The sequence below is a fragment of the Phlebotomus papatasi genome, chromosome 2 (assembly GCF_024763615.1).
Source record: "Phlebotomus papatasi isolate M1 chromosome 2, Ppap_2.1, whole genome shotgun sequence".
In the NCBI taxonomy this organism is placed as follows: domain Eukaryota; kingdom Metazoa; phylum Arthropoda; class Insecta; order Diptera; family Psychodidae; genus Phlebotomus; species Phlebotomus papatasi.
In genome coordinates this window covers 38346413-38362472 of record NC_077223.1, presented here as the reverse complement: position 1 = coordinate 38362472, position 16060 = coordinate 38346413, and the positions used below count along the sequence as shown (strand labels likewise).

General features: G+C 35.3%; 2 protein-coding genes across 2 annotated transcripts; one reads left to right on the top strand and one right to left on the bottom strand.

Moving 5' to 3' along the window:
• The first annotated feature begins 34 nt into the window (after nt 1-34).
• LOC129804092 (jouberin-like) lies at nt 35-15987 on the top strand. Its single transcript, XM_055851154.1, has 4 exons — nt 35-424; nt 4620-5696; nt 5765-5950; nt 14711-15987. Exons 1-4 carry the CDS (start codon nt 113-115, stop codon nt 15875-15877), a joined length of 2742 nt encoding a protein of 913 aa, XP_055707129.1. The 5' UTR covers nt 35-112; the 3' UTR covers nt 15878-15987.
• Nucleotides 6853-10232, bottom strand: LOC129804132 (uncharacterized). Its single transcript, XM_055851215.1, has 3 exons — nt 10013-10232; nt 9332-9946; nt 6853-9262 (listed from the first exon to the last, which is right to left on the bottom strand). Exons 1-3 carry the CDS (start codon nt 10178-10180, stop codon nt 8786-8788), a joined length of 1260 nt encoding a protein of 419 aa, XP_055707190.1. The 5' UTR covers nt 10181-10232; the 3' UTR covers nt 6853-8785.
• Nucleotides 15988-16060: the final 73 nt, after the last annotated feature.

Sequence of the window (16060 nt, the reverse complement as noted above, 5' to 3'; positions counted from 1 at the left end):
TTGGTGAACCCCTTTGTAGAATTTGTCATAGAGACCTTGGTGGGATGTGTTTGTTGTGCCGTTTCCAGGGGTAACCCTCTCTGTCAACTGGGCAGTTTTGCACCAGCTGACAATGGAAGAGGTTCTGGCGGAAGATAAAGTGCTCGAGAAGCTATCGATTAGGCCCAGAAGAAGGGCTTTTGTGGGTGGAAGTACGTCCTCCAATGCTTCAGGAGAGGCTCCGGTTGTTCAAGTTGAGATGGCAGATGTCCATCCACGAAGACCAGTTCCTATGCCACGAAAGGCTGTCCAGGAAACGAAAATTGTGCAGGAGATTGTGGATTTAACGTCAGTTGAGTCTGATGGGTCTGGTAGGGATATCTTCTTTGCTGAGAGTCGGAAGAATACAATTATTCAGCCTGAAGTTGAGAACCCTCAAGCCAAGGTGAGTCATCATCCTCGTTGTTTTTTTTTTATTGACCGAACTCTGCGCCATGAGCAATTAATTTCCCTCGATTTTGTGGTATCTGCATATAATTTGTATCCTCCACCCCTCTCTTCCTCGGGGCAACATTTTGATTATCAGTTTAAGAATCTAAAATCGACAGAACGCGAAGTTTTTATCCAGCTATTAACCAGAAATAGGGACTAGGGCCCTAGCGGCCTTCGAGGAATCTTCCCATTTGTCTTTACTTTTTACTTTTCCGTATTTTTGCAATTTTTTGGGATTCAGAAGTTTAAGAAAATGTCATTATGTCACTTTTTTTTAAATCTGTCTTTTAGGGTCTGAACTAAATATAAATCAGGCTGAACCTAGAGAATATTTAGCCAGTGAAATTTTGCAGGAAAGATTTTTCCTAAATTGTCATACATTGAGAGCATAGAATCATGATTTAGAGGTCTTTTGCATAAATTTCCTTTACCTGATCCTTTACTGCCAAATTTTACAGGTAAAATATTCTTAAGGATCAGCCTGAGCCTATTTGTGCTCTTAAACCGGTTTTAGACTAGAACTTAATCCAGTTACGAAGATCTTGAAACTCCTAAATAGTAGAGCAATTTTAGGTTTATTTTTTAATCTAATGGATTATTTATCTTTATTGACTAGTTCCTAAGATAAAATTCTTCCAAAAATTTTGACTGATAGGTTAAGTCATATAGTTATATCTTAGAATTAATCCTAATGGTCTTATTACCGGCCTAGAAATGAAATAATAAGAGATATCAAATTTTGGACTTTTGCATAAGCGTACCGTGGCGGGGCGAAGGGGGCGATAGCCCCGGGCGCTGTAAAAATAAGGGGCGCCGTATGGCAACCAAAAAAATTAAGGACCTAAAAGATTAAATCGTTATAAGTGAAGACGCTTTAAAAATAAACACTTAGAAAATTAGATAAGAAGGTCAAGGAGATGAACTCCCTCCGGATGCGTCAGGGGGTGCCGTGCATTCCTTTCAGGACAGGAAAACACAAAATTCTTTGCCAAAGCTTTCGATTCAACGCGTCTTCCTCAGTGGTCAAATCTGTGATTTGTCTCTGAAATTTTGTCCGCACTGTCTGTTCACTACACCAAATGAGGATTTACAGGGAAAATCGGGAATTCGTCGCGGGTACTCCTTCTTGGACATTGATCTCTATGGCAAAGAATATTGTGTTTTCCTATCCTGAAAGGATTGCACCCCCTGACGCATCCGGAGGGAGTTCATCTTCTTGACCTTCTTATACGAATTGCCGTCAGTAATCTACGAAAATTGGAAAATTAGAGCTCCTCCTAGGCGCAAAGAAATTAGAAAGAAAAAAAAACATGACTCTAAAAATTAGGGGTATTTAAAAAAATAGGACATTTAAATTTAGAGCGCCTAAAAAATTAGGGCGCCAAAAAATTAGATCAGACGGTGAAAACTTAAGGGGTTAAAATATGTAGGCAACCCATTTCTGAAAGATTTTCATCTTAAGCTAATTCAGAAACTCTGCTAGATGGACCATGATAGATATTCTCAAGAAACACCAAAAAAACCGAAAATACCAGTCCTTTGAAAGAGCACGAGAAAACTTTATTACACAGTGTTATACGATGAATTTTATAGTCAATTTTGTCGGAATCCATAAGAGATAAAGGCCTAGAACTTTACATTCGTTTGGAGCACCCTTTATGCTTATACGAGCTTCAGACCTTAGGCTTAGCCATAAGGCTTAACTTCTGTAATTGCTTATTAGTCGAAAATTTTTTTTTAGAAATGAACCATTAAGGGAAAGTAATCTATTTGAATCAAAGGAACAAATTAAATTGGTTGCTATTTAGGATTTTGAGACCTTCGAAAAACTAGGCTAAACCTCTCGTCTGAAGACGGTACGATTTGCGTAATTCCTCTTGAGAATAAGAAAAGTTCTATGAACAAAAACTGCAGTTCGCAAAGATCAGCGAATAATTTCGCGAAAGTCCGTGATTTTTCCAAAGATCCGCAAAGAATTCCTCTAGTAGGGGAAACCGGGGAGGTTGGGGCAGGGGTAGTATGGGACAAGGCGATTTTTTTCATTAGGGGAGACTGGGGCAAAAAGTCACAATACGGATATTTTATTTTTTACAAGTTACTCAATCGCTTCAAAAATTTCTAATTAGCGCAGTTTTATAGGAAATTTTCCGCTCTACAGCTTTGTTAAAATAATATTCCTATATTTTGTGAGGAAATACGAATATCGAGCCAATTTCTAAAAGGTAATTTTGTGACCATTCTCAAAAATGCTGGGGCAAATAGTACCAGACATTGGGTATTATTATATTTTGATTCGCTTCATTACGGGCTTTCATAAATTTAAAAAAAATAGCTAGTTGACATACTTTCATAGGAAATTTATTCATCTATACCTTTTTAAAACACAGTTTTCTCTGCGAGAAAAGTGAGAAAACCAAAAAAGCGTTTTTCAAGCTATTTTAGAAAAAACACACAAAAGACTGCAAATCGTTTGACCAATGCAAACAACAAGAGGCGACACATAGCATTGACGTTTCTTTTCACTGTAGGACATCAGAAATTGCTTCGCTTTTTATTACTCTTTGCTCTATACCTTTTGTTACTTTTTACCCCAAGTGGCCATTTTTAATAAAAGGATTTCTGGAGAAAAGAACTTTTGTGAAATTCTAAAATAGATAGCGGATTCGTATTCAAAAAATCCAAATTTTTTAGAAAATATTCTCCAATGCATCAATTTTGCAAAATAAGTAGGTAATAATTGTTATATTCCGCAAGGAAAATATTTCAAAAATAGGACTAAAAATTTCGATATTTTTTTATTTTCTAAATTCCTTGTTCGAATTTTAAGAAACTTACGACATTGAAGAAGATCTATGGAGGCTATATATAGAAAAAAATTTGAGCTGCTATCTTTTTTACCTTGGAAGATATTGAATTTTGAATTTTTCAATTTGTGACTTTTTGCCCTAGTCTACCCTATATGGAATAAAATGAAGTGCCCGAGCCTGAAAGCCTTCCCCTATTAAAAACACTGGAGATAGCATGTGTCTAAGGCAATTCAAGATGGGTGTTCGGTCTATTTTTTTTGTTCTTTAATTTAATTTTATTAGGCAACGTTTTGATCCTGGATGGGATCTTCTTCAGAGTCTAATAACAATTAACAAATGAATTTAAATTCTTTACATATATTCATTGATAAACTCCAAACTCAAATTATTTATTTAGAGTTACTAAATCTAAGAAAAGGATTCGCCACCCAGAATTCAAATCAGGAAACAGAATGAAGAAAAATATTATTAAAAATGGCGCAATGCCAAACATTTCGTGAAGCGAGAAAATAGCAGCAATAAAGTATTTCCACCTTTGTCGGGCTATTTTTCTTTTTTATTGTATTTTTTTTTAAATCAAAAATCGTCTAATTTACGTTTAGTATATTAAGAGATAGATACGAGTAGGTTAATTTGATTTTTTTATTAGTGAAATATTTTAAAAATACTTGGTTTTCCTTATACAGGTATTAGACCTAAAGTTTAGCTGTAGGGGAAATACTCTCCCTTCGAACGTCTTTACTATGCACCACTCCGAAGGAAAGACCGACAGGCCAAGTAAAGGACAATAAAAGATGATGCTTCTTGATCGAAGGTTCAATCGCAACAGCACTTTATTAATTATTCCATACGGGGGAGACCCGATTAATATGCTTATGCTTACACATATGTTACACGTCCATGCCTTTGAATAATGTGAATTTTCTTTTAGTTTTCGTAAGAGACTTACACATACCTATCTATTAAATATTTAGATGGCTTATCATCAATTATTGATAATTATGTGTAAGTCATTTAGGAAAAGTAAAGGAAATTCACGTTATTCGTAGGCATGAATGTTCGAAGAGAGAGTATTTTCCCCTATAGCTTTACTTTGGTCAAATTTGGTCAATATTTGGTCAAATATTGATTTAGATTAAGGGCAAATAATCCATTTAGATTTTGAAAGGATACTAAGTTTGTTTGTTGTTTAGGATTTCGAGATATTCGAGAACTAGTCTTATCCTCCAGTTTGAAACATGCATTAAGGCTTAGAATTTGATATTTTAAATATATTTCCTTATATTTTTCTGAATTCAATTAATAAGATTATGGATAAAATAATAAATCATTATGTTTCAGCTTGAGAGAATTGCAAGTGAATCATCAGCTAAACCTGAATCTTCAACAAATCATGAATCTTCAATTTCATCTGCAAGATATTCAAGAGAAGATCATTCGGATTTAAATGAATTCTCTGAAGAAGCAACATCAGTTTCCGTAGAAACAGAAAGTTTTGCAACAAAGAAGCACAAGAAGAAAAGCAAGAGTCATTCTCAGAATAAATACTCTGAATTGGAGGAAAATGAAGGATTCAACTACGAATATATTATAGGAATTTATCTTCATCATATTGTCAAGTTGAAGATGCAAAAGTCAAAATCTTCGCAAGGTCCAAGAATTAAAGTATCTTGGTTTGATCTTGACAAGGAGGAGTTACTGAAGAAAAGCGATTCCAACCGCAATGTCAGCCTTCACAATGAACCAGATCACTTGGACTTCATTCAGCCCCTGATCAGTCGGGAAAGTCGAGTTCAGAAAGGTCCGAAATCAAAGTATATTTCCTGTGAGTGGGAAGAACTGTTGATCTTCAATGAAGATATCAATCGTGTGAAGAGTGGTCGGGAAATTGTCTTCTTTGAACTTGTATACGTTGACAAAAATGGCTTTGAGGGCATATGCTGGGCCTTTCTAAAACCCTACCTTGAAAATAATTTTAGTAACATCGATAAACGAAGCGAACTGCAGTTGTACGAATATCACAAATCACGAAAAGAATTTTTAGGGATTTTTGATCAGTTCAAGAAGCCAAAGAAAAAGTTCCCAGCAACAATTGTTGTTACACTTAAAGGAGTTAAACCTCTACCTTCGGATCATGAAAATTCATTGAGGCCTATGAATGTCCTACAGAAGGAAATAGTTCAGGAATTTAAAGAGTCCGCAGAACAAGAATGTGTAGATGCTCCTATAAATCCAGTTGAGGAAGTACAGAAATCGAGGAAGAAACTTCCTGGACAACAGTGCAAGTGTCCCAATCAGTTGGCTAAACAAAATAGAAGTGGGCAGAAAGGTAGTTTCCTTGTTCGATTCCACCCAGATGGAAATATTCTGTCCTATTCTGTAGTAGATGTTCAGAAAGTAGACGTTGTTTTGGCATCAGTAAGTTCAGAAGTTTAAACTTGTGAACAACAATTCGATTAAATTTGAACAAATGTATTCGTTTTTAGGTTCCCGGCCTAGATATCATTTGCTGTCTTGTAGGGCATACAGCATCTGTCTATGATATGGACTTCTGGACAAAGATAGATAAGAATCAGAACAAGAAGGATATTTATCCGATCGTTCTTGCAACGGCATCTGCAGACAGAACGGTAGCCATCTGGAATGTTAAGCAGGATGGATACAGTTCAAAGGTAAAATTATTTTAAGAAAACAGTTGTTATCAGAAATATCGGAATATTATGCCCTAGACACACTTACGACTTAAGCCGAGAGACGACTTAGTGGAAAATGATGGAAATGATGTCTAACCATTATTTCGAATATACAGTAGGCTCTCCCTCAATTGGGCATTTGGGGCGAAATGTCATCCGGTTTATCGATAGATTTGGGCGTCAAAGCCTTTGTAAATTCCACAAAAAGCGCTCAATTATTTAGAATCACGATAAAATAGGAAGAACTACAGCGAATTTGAGCAAATTAGCTTCATAATTAAATGTGAAAATTGTCAACAAAATTTTTCGCCCGATTGAAAAAGAGCCGTTTGATGAGAGCCTAATGTAATTACGCTAAGCTATCTCTCGACTAATCCTCAGGTCTGTCAAGGCCCTTACGTTAAGATGACTATACATTGTAAAAAAAACCAAAAATTACAATCGTTAGATCCGTCATAGGATCTGTAAGGGCGGGTCCCTTAACCTTTTAAGGACAAAACATTTTTCACTGTCTGAAAATCGAGCAGTTAATCCTTGGATTTTTCACCTTCCAAAATTTCCACCTTCCACCTCCAGGGGTCTATTTTTATTATTTTTCTCAACATAATTTTCGTGTTCCAGACGATTTCTGAAAAATGATGTTATGCTGTCTGTCCGTCTGAGCTGCCTGATTCCTCCGGTCAAATAGGTTATGAACCGGTAATCTGTAAAAAGTGCTTTTGAAATATAGCATCGGAGTCATGAGTTCGATCATTTCGAAAAGTATGGGACGCCCTTGCCACCCCTTTAGGATTAAAATTAAAGCGTGTCCACGATAAGATTGTTCCCAAGAATAATACTTTAAAAATGAAGTCTACATAATATTAAAAAAAACATAAATATTTTTTTGAAACTTTATTTCATTGTAGATTTATTAGATATATATTAGTTTTTTTTATTCAAGTATTCGATTGGTGAAATCTCGAATCTTTTTCTTGAGTCCTCCCATCAAGGTCTGTACAAGATCATCATCGTGGTTCTTGGTTGTTTCATTCCATTTTTCTTGAAGTCCTCGATGTTCTCGACGTGTTTAGCCTTCTTCTTCAGATCGTAGGGTGAAAGGAACGTCTATTGACACTTTAAGAACTCGTGTCAGCACCTATTGACACCCTACTCTGTACCATTTGGAATACGAAATTTGAACATCTCTGTTTATAGTAAAAGGTATATTACAGAAAAAACGTTATATTACTTATATTTTACTAGATAAATTAATAAATTTTCAACATTTTGACAAAAGTGTCAATAGGGGTTCCCTGTCGAACAGACGTTCCTCCGACCCTATTTGATAATAGCCCAATATCTTTCAACTGGACGGAGATTTGGAGTGTTTAGCGGATTCATCTCCTTGGGTACATAACGAACGTCGTTCTTCTCGTACCATTCTTTGGTTGCTTTTGAGAAATAGCACGACGCCAAATCTGGCCAGAAGATCGGGGGTATCTCATGGCATCTGTACAGACGCAACAGGCGTTTTTGGAGGCACGCCGTGATGTAAATTGAGGAGTTCATGTTGCCGTGCATGAAGAACGCCTTGCTCTGACGTCCTCATGAGCAGATTGCCATCCGAACCATGTATTTTTTTGGAAATTTTTCATAATTTTTGTACCTGTACTTTTTCTTACATCCTGTGCGAGACTTTGCGGTGTAATATTTCTGTCTTGTTTGAAGTCTCCTTTTACGTATGTTTCATTATCCATCAAGATGCACCCACTAAAGCCAGACATCATCTTATCGTGCAGCCTTCGAGCCTGTGTTTTAGCTGACTGACTTTGCATGCGATGAGGAGCTGCTTGGGCCTTAAAAGTCTTCAGTCCATTCCTCTGTTTGATTTTGTGCACAAGACTGAGAGAACATTTAAGTTTTTAGCCATATCCCTCACAGATGTCAAAGGATTGTTCTTGTAGCGCATGATCATTTTTTTCTCCAAATCTCGATCTCCAATACCCCGATTTTTTCCACATCCAGGGGTGGAATGATAACTTTTCGACACTATCGAATCGATAGTATCGATAAATCTATATCTGTTAGATTAAGTTAATGTCGACTTTTTACGGATTGTTGGGTCATTCATTGCGACATCCTTAAAAGAATGAGACTGTTGATAAACATTTATATTAGTTACAGGAAGTGCAGCTATCGTTTAAATTTTTCATTATCGAAAATAAGTTATGACGTCATCCCAAGTTTCTGGGTAGTGGTTTTTCTGTCGGGGAATCGAAGAATCACCTTCCGGACAGTCTGGAGTGAGGTATTTGTGAGTTTTCCAAGGTCCTCGTAATTGATTTCAGGATTTTTTTAGATACGTGTATACGATCAGTTCCTTTCTATTTTCCATTATTATTTTTTATCTCAGTGAAAAATGAACAGAATTTGATGAGAGTTTCACCAAAAGAAAGGTAAAAACACGTTTTACAATGTTTACATACAACGAAAATGCAGAGCTAGTGACATCTGTAATAAAAATATCAAATCATTTGGAACAATTTTATCGTGGACACGCTTTAATTGTTAGACAATATTGCCAATCGTTGAACATTTTTTTTTGTCTATTTATGCAAAGAATAAGAATACATTTTAAATATTCACTGTATTCCTTATTATTTGATTTTAGAGTCTTTTCTGAAAATCAATAAGGTTTAGTGCGTGACTGGGTGATTAAACTTCCTCAGTGTTAATAATCAATTTGATGTAAAGTACAACTTCCACTTTTACTAACTTTCTTATTATTATTACTGGTAGAATTTATAAGGATAGGGTGAATAACACCTTTTTTTAAACAACTTCTTTGTAAATACAATTACAAATATTTCCACAGATATTTCCCACTTGTTTAAATACTTTTCCAATGTTTCTCGCCTTTTCAGCGACAAATTGTTTCTTCTTGGTCAAATTGAACTCGAATTGTGGTTTAGGACAGATACACTCTTTGTTCTTCTTCTGAGCCACGAGGCAGGTTAAGAAGACGGCAAAGCCAATGATTAAAGTCGTAATAAGACCTACGAGACACGCAAGATAGCTGGCAAAAAGAATTCTACGTTCTCTTGAGCTCATTTTGATGTTCTCCAAACGTAAATTGGTATTTTCAAATTTCTGAATTTTTCCATAAATTCTTTTCGCAAGATTTTCTGTTGAATTCTGGCCGTTGATTTTCATGGTGGCTGTGTAAGGAGTATTTGTAATGGTTACAGTTGAAAAAATTCTTCCTGCAATTGAGGTTTTAGGAGGAATGGGAAAATCCAGGGAAAGAGTCTACAAGAACAATTAAAATTAGGAATTTCTTTTAATTAATAATTTTTTTGCAATCTCAAGTATCTTTACCTCTAAATAGTTTCTCTGCAGAAACATTCCATTTAATCCTTGCCAAACATTTCCGTTTTCCGTGAGTTTTATCTGAGACCGTTCAAAAAGAAAATAATCTGACTCCAGAAAGAGATGGTCAGTTAGATTAATTTTAAAGTTGACTTTTTGAGGCTTATCAGATGGATTGTAAAAGGAAAATGTTCCCAAATCCACAATTTCCACGGGTGTTTTTGTCACACTTTCCATTTTAACATCTTCAATGGCATAATATGTTGGTTTAATCACCATCAAAATATAATTTCCATTGTTTTCAGAAGGATTAAAATTGTTCTGATTTCCATAGATGGTTGTCAATTGTATGGCTTTGTCTTCTGAGTTGCTCATTTTAATGATATATCTGTCTCTTTGATATGCATCATCTTCATCCTCGATAATACGCTTCACTTTGTGAATTGGAATCCAATAAAATAATCCGGATATCCCATCAAACAATTTTGAACAGCTCGGTTTATTTTCATAATCGCTTTCGAATCTGTAAAAGTCAATTCCAAAATCTTTTCGGAAAATTAAACTTTTAAATGCATAGCCGTAATATTTGCAAACACCCTCTAGTAATAGGCTCTTCACACGAATCTGAAAATGGAATGAAATTGTGTAAATTGATAAAATTTATAAATATTTTGTACATTTAAAATTAACCAATTCGTCTTTAGTCAAGGGAGTTGCTGGTATTTGGCAATCTTCTGAAGATCCCAGGTTAATGTCTGCTTCTCGATCCAAGCAAATAACTTCACAATTCACTGAGAATATGGACACAATAGTCCATAAAATTATCAATATGACAAAAACTCTAAGTTTTGAAGCCATCTTACAGCTTTAGGGGATTTCATCACACTGCACTGTCCCAGTGAATCGCAATGGAAGTCGCTGATAACCAATTTACCTTTTATCAGAATTTTGATAAGACTTGATAAGTGTTAGAAGATAAGATTGCCTTTTTTGTTTATAAACATTTCTAGGAAAAAGCTGATTTCATTCAGTAATATGTTATTGTTCGAATTGTACCAATTTTGATGAAGAAATATATCCGTACAGATCTCCTCAGAAAGAAATGAATTTCAAGGAATAATGTTGGTTCGTCCGGCTGATTTTATTAATCGTATCGAGATCTTTTATACAAAGTAATCATTTTACAATGTCATCTCGTATTGGAAGAATCTGCTAAGTCTATTGTAGACCATCCAGGAGCGCCTTCCCCGCGATGTGGATGAATCCCGGAGTTGTTGGGCGAAGGCGGTGCAGTGTATTCTGTTATTATTACGTGTGAAAATTGCCTAAATCAGAAATTCAGATCTACATCGGTATGGATTCGAACTTACTACACTGTGAGTCAAGCCGGGGATCTATCCGCTCAAGAGCCAACGCTCTTGCCTATTGCGCCACTGAGACCCCGTCCCCCGGCCGATACGAAAGCCAAGAGCAGGACGTTAAAAGATTTTAATTTGGGAGTTGGGAGGACTGATTTAAAAATTATCTCTTTCGTCTCTTTTGGGACTTTGAGTAGGGGAGACTGGGGCAAAAAGTCAGAAAAAGGATATTTTATTTTTTTACAAGCTACTCGTGCGCTTCAAAAATTTCTAATTAGCGCAGTTTTATACACTGCTGGCAATAATCATAGCTCCACTTTTTCATACTGGAAAAACTTTGAAAAAAAATTTTTTTTAGAAAGAAATAAAAAGATCATTTGAAGGTATTTTCATACCGATATGAAAAATTGCCATTTGAATTTCATACCGTTAGAACTGTGAGTACTGTGATAGAATCTTTATCAAAATGGCGATTTTCAGGTGGCAATAATTATAGCTCCACTCAATAAATTTGGCTCCAGGGTATTTATTTTCAATCATTAAAGGTAAATATCTTTTAGTAATTTAATTAATAACTTTATAAAGCTAATTAGAATCATTTTTATAAAGTTTTTCATGAATTTTGCTGAAATTTTGTAAGAAAAATGTTTAATGAACAAAAATATGGGATTAATTAGGGTCTTGAAAGGGATGGAAATTGACAACCAAAGAAGTTCCATAAAAATGACAAGATCCTATCACCTTTCATCCGAATTTGTACATATAGCCGACATATATGCATTTTAAACCACTCCCAGGGCTAAAAATCTTCTTTTGTTAGAGGCAAAAGTGTTCAATTTTCCGTGTTAGAGTCGAAAAAGACAAGTTTTCTTCCGAAATTTGATGTAAAACAATGCTAACTGCTTAGTCTCATCATGTTCTGTTGATCCTGCCCCAAAACAGAATTCCAAGTGACTAAGGGGGTCTTCAGAATACTGAAATAAAAAATTATCAAAAAGAAGCTTATTGCAGTTTGATGAACAGATGGTGTTTTACCTAATATAAATGGTACAACATTATTTATTCGAATAAAAAAATTGATAGGTCTTGCCTTAACTTGTTTTCTGTCTGAAAAAATAATTTTAAACCACTTAAATGACGTAAAACACCTTCTATTCATCAAACTGCAATAAGCTTCTTTTTGATAATTTTTTATTTCAGTATTCTCAAGACCCCCTTAGTCAATTGGAATTCTGTTTTGGGGCAGAATCAACAGGACATGATGAAAATAAGCAGTCAGCATTGTTTTACATCAAATTTCGGAAGAAAACTTGTCTTTTTCGCCTGTAACACGGAAAATTGAACACTTTTGCCTCTAACAAAAGAAGATTTTTAGCCCTGGGAGTGGTTTAAAATGCATATATGTCGGCTATATGTACAAATTCGGATGAAAGGTGATAGGATCTTGTCATTTTTATGGAAATTCTTTGGTTGTCAATTTCCATCCCTTTCAAGACCCTAATTAATCCCATATTTTTGTTCATTAAACATTTTTCTTACAAAATTTCAGCAAAATTCATGAAAAACTTTATATAAATGATTCTAATTAGCTTTATAAAGTTATTAATTAAATTACTAAAAGATATTTACCTTTAATGATTGAAAATAAATACCCTGGAGCCAAATTTATTGAGTGGAGCTATAATTATTGCCACCTGAAAATCGCCATTTTGATAAAGATTCTATCACAGTACTCACAGTTCTAACGGTATGAAATTCAAATGGCAATTTTTCATATCGGTATGAAAATACCTTCAAATGGTCTTTTCATTTTTTTCTAAAAAATATTTTTTTTCAAAGTTTTTCCAGTATGCAAAAGTGGAGCTATGATTATTGCCAGCAGTGTAGTAAATTTACCGCTCTACAACTTTATGAAAATAATTTTCCTCTATTTTGTAAGGAAATACATTTATCGAGCCAATTTTTAAAAGGTAATTTTGTGACTATTCTCAAAAATTCTGGGGCAAATCGTACCAGACATTGGGTATTATCATATTTTGATTCGCTTCATTACAGGCTTCCGTAGAACGAGAAGATTCCGAAGAAGAAAAGATTTAACTTAGAATTGGATTATTAAAGATAATTAACCTATTAGGCTTTTAAGAAGCAATAAAATTGCTCGCTATATTGGATTTGGAGACCTTCGGGAACTGGGCTAAACCTTTAGTCTGAAGACCGCTTTAGGCTCAATGGTTAAGTCTTAGATCTAAAGCCCATATAAAGCACTACGGTTTTTGCTGCTCTAGCTCAAAAAGAGAGCAGTTAATTCTCATTTTTCAACTTGCCATCAGCCGGAAATACAAACAGTAAAAGTGATATTGACTTTCGGTCTTCGGGGACCCCCCCCCCACCCCAATAAGTAAACATTATCTCCAAACGTTTTTTCTTGTTCTCCCACACGCTTCTACCCTATCCAAAAACCATGTTTCCTGATATATATCAAAAACGTCTCTAAGAATATTTTTCATTATTGAATTAGTTTTATCGATAGTCAAGGTGAATATTTCGTTCATAGACACCTATGATCGGAAAACATTTCGATATCGAATTTTCGAAGGTCAAATTCGGATTTTTTTGAAATGCCTAGAAATTTCCGACGAACTGCAACGGTTTCAATAGGCAAAGTTGGTAATGTACCTGTAAATGATACACCTTTTCGAATTTACTTTTTTTTCCTTATGCTTATTATTCATGCTAAAACATTATAAAATGCACTCTTCTTAAGGAGTTTTCTAATTCGTTACGGTTTTCTTATTATGAATAAATTATTGCGGTAGTAAACCGATATGTACCCAAAAATCATGTGAAAAGATAATTTAACGGAGAACTTTTTTCCGTGAATTCGGTACTCTGCAAACATGGAACGCTTTGGAAAGAAGGCCTAGTTCCTCCACGAAACGTTGCGACATTATTATTATTATTATTATTTTATTATTAAAATATGTAGAAAAATCACTAAAATTGCTTGTTGTTTGTTGAATTCAGATCTTTGAGGACCTGAAACTGGGCGCGAAAAATGGTCTGAAGACCACTTTCCGCGTTTTTCAGATTTGAGGCCGCAGACCTAAGATCATCGATTAGTGGTCCTTTGCATAAATTTCTTTTACCAAATCCTTTATTGGATAATTAAAAAAAAAAATATTCCCGAGGATCAACCTGAGTCTATTTTGGCCCATTTTAAAATCGTTCAAAATTTCAAAATCGTTTTAGAATATTAAACGGTTTTGAAGAAATGATGTGATTAAAGGTACGACTGTAGGGGAAAGTACTCTCCCTTCGAACGTTCATGCCTTCGAATAATGTGAATTTTGAATCAAGAAACACGGTATAGACCTTTTTTATAATCTTCTCTATTTCCTCCTTCTACGACGTTTCGGAGATTGGTTGTCTCCTCTCTCAGGTATGGGTAGGTAAGGGGAAGCTCTTCATAAAACACTTTCTGGGACGATGCCACCATTTGGACGGTTTGACACAGAATGACACAGGAATCATTCTGTGTCAAACCGTCCAAATGGTAGCATCGTCCCAGGAAGTGTTTTATGAAGAGCTTCCCCTTACCTACACATACCTGAGGAATGAGACAACCAATCTCCGAAACGTCGTAGAAGGAGGAAATAGAGAAGTTTTTAAAAAGGTCTATAGCGTCTATACCGTGTTTCTTGACTCAAAATTATCCAAAAAAGACCTAGAACACAATTCAATATGAATTTTCTTTTATTTTCCTAAGAGACTTACACATTTCTAATAAATAGTAGTTAGCTTATCATCAATTATTGATAATTATATAATAATTATATGTAAGTCTCTTAGGAAGAATTAAAGAAAATTCACATTATTCAAAGGCATGAACGTTCGAAGAGAGAGTACTTTCCCCTAGTCTAGGATGATATTCTGTGTCCTAGTAATTCTGATAATTAGGATCGTTATCAAGATCATCAAGGTGTAGCATAAGCAACGTATAACACTTTAATAAAGGCTTAATGTCTTTCAGACTCTGCCTCATCCATCCTTCGTCTACTGCTGCCGATTTATTCATATTACTGAGTTCAAAGAAGTCCTTATAACAGGAAGTCGTGACTGTGTGATTCGCCTATGGGATTTTGAAGGTCCAGAAGACTGTGTGTACTTCGACGAACTGACTAAACACGAAGGTTTTGTTACTTGTCTCTGCGTTAGAAACACAACCGGAATATTCTTCAGCGGCGACAGCGAAGGAGTTGTGATTGAATGGAAATGGAAGAATGATACTTTTGAAGCTTTGCGATCCCTTTCAATTAATATGATTGATCGTGAGATTATCCATAGTTTGATATTGCATAAACGAGGCGAAAAGATCCTTGTTGGAAGTTCTGGAAATACGATCTATTGTGTCGATATGAAGTCCAAGGTAGTTTTGCGAGCATATAGAAATTCTTCCTTGGACGAATGTCGATCGGCATTCAGATTCACTTTGACACCCTGTGGAAATCTTCTGTTTGGAAGTTCTGATCATGAGATTGTGTGCTGGAACACTGTGACTGGTGATAATGTTGAGATCGAATTTGATCTACCTGAACTATCTTCGGATACTTTCATAAGTGGCTTGGATTTTCATCCTCATGACTCTGTTCTGGTACTTGGAATTTATGGAAGCGGTGGAGGTATTATCATGTTTGATCACACGATCAAGGAAGAGAGCTCAAAATCCGCTATTAAAACCAGATTTAGGCAGCTTGGAAGTGATCTTCGACGAAAAATCGAAGTTAAAAATAAACTTACCGAGATTATCAGGAAGATCGATGATGTCTTCCTGATCCCTAAAAATTCTTCGCGACTCTCTGATGATGATAAGCTGTTGGAGAAGAAATTGTCTAAAAATCGAGAAGAGATAACTGAATGGTTAAATAATGTGGCAACCCATTCAATGAAGCTACCATCGAGTATTTCTCATAGCTCAACGTATACCATTCACAAGGATTCTGAGGAATCTTCTGATGATAATGCCACTTTTACAGTCGATGCTCCTCCACCAAAACCACCACGATCAAGGATTCCAGTGAGGTCCAAAGCTAAGCCTGAGAAACACAATGTTGACAATGAAGCTAATCTTACTTACGAAATTGCACCAAAATCTGATCCGGAGTCTGATGATACCACCATTTCAGAGGAGCTTCAATAAAATAGAGGAAACGGGTAAAACTTCAATCATTTTCTGCAAAATGCAATAATAATCTAAACCTAAAGATATATTTTTTGTGAAATATTTTAATTGCAATAAAAAACGCTTCAGTAAACTCTAGTTTCAATGAAGATCTTGTAGTATCTCAATGAAGAAATTTCCTCGTAACTCCCACGTTATTTG

Excerpts from the sequence above, each read along its gene's own strand:
- LOC129804132 (XM_055851215.1), bottom strand. The coding sequence starts at position 10,180 with ATGGCTTCAAAACTTAGAGTTTTTGTCATATTGATAATTTTATGGACT. Across the intron at positions 9,947-10,012 it reads CCTTGACTAAAGACGAATTG|ATTCGTGTGAAGAGCCTATT; the intron begins GTTAATTTTAAA and ends TTCCATTTTCAG. Across the intron at positions 9,263-9,331 it reads TGCAGAGAAACTATTTAGAG|ACTCTTTCCCTGGATTTTCC; the intron begins GTAAAGATACTT and ends TTGTTCTTGTAG.
- LOC129804092 (XM_055851154.1), top strand. The coding sequence starts at position 113 with ATGGAAGAGGTTCTGGCGGAAGATAAAGTGCTCGAGAAGCTATCGATT. Across the intron at positions 425-4,619 it reads TTGAGAACCCTCAAGCCAAG|CTTGAGAGAATTGCAAGTGA; the intron begins GTGAGTCATCAT and ends ATTATGTTTCAG. Across the intron at positions 5,697-5,764 it reads TAGACGTTGTTTTGGCATCA|GTTCCCGGCCTAGATATCAT; the intron begins GTAAGTTCAGAA and ends ATTCGTTTTTAG.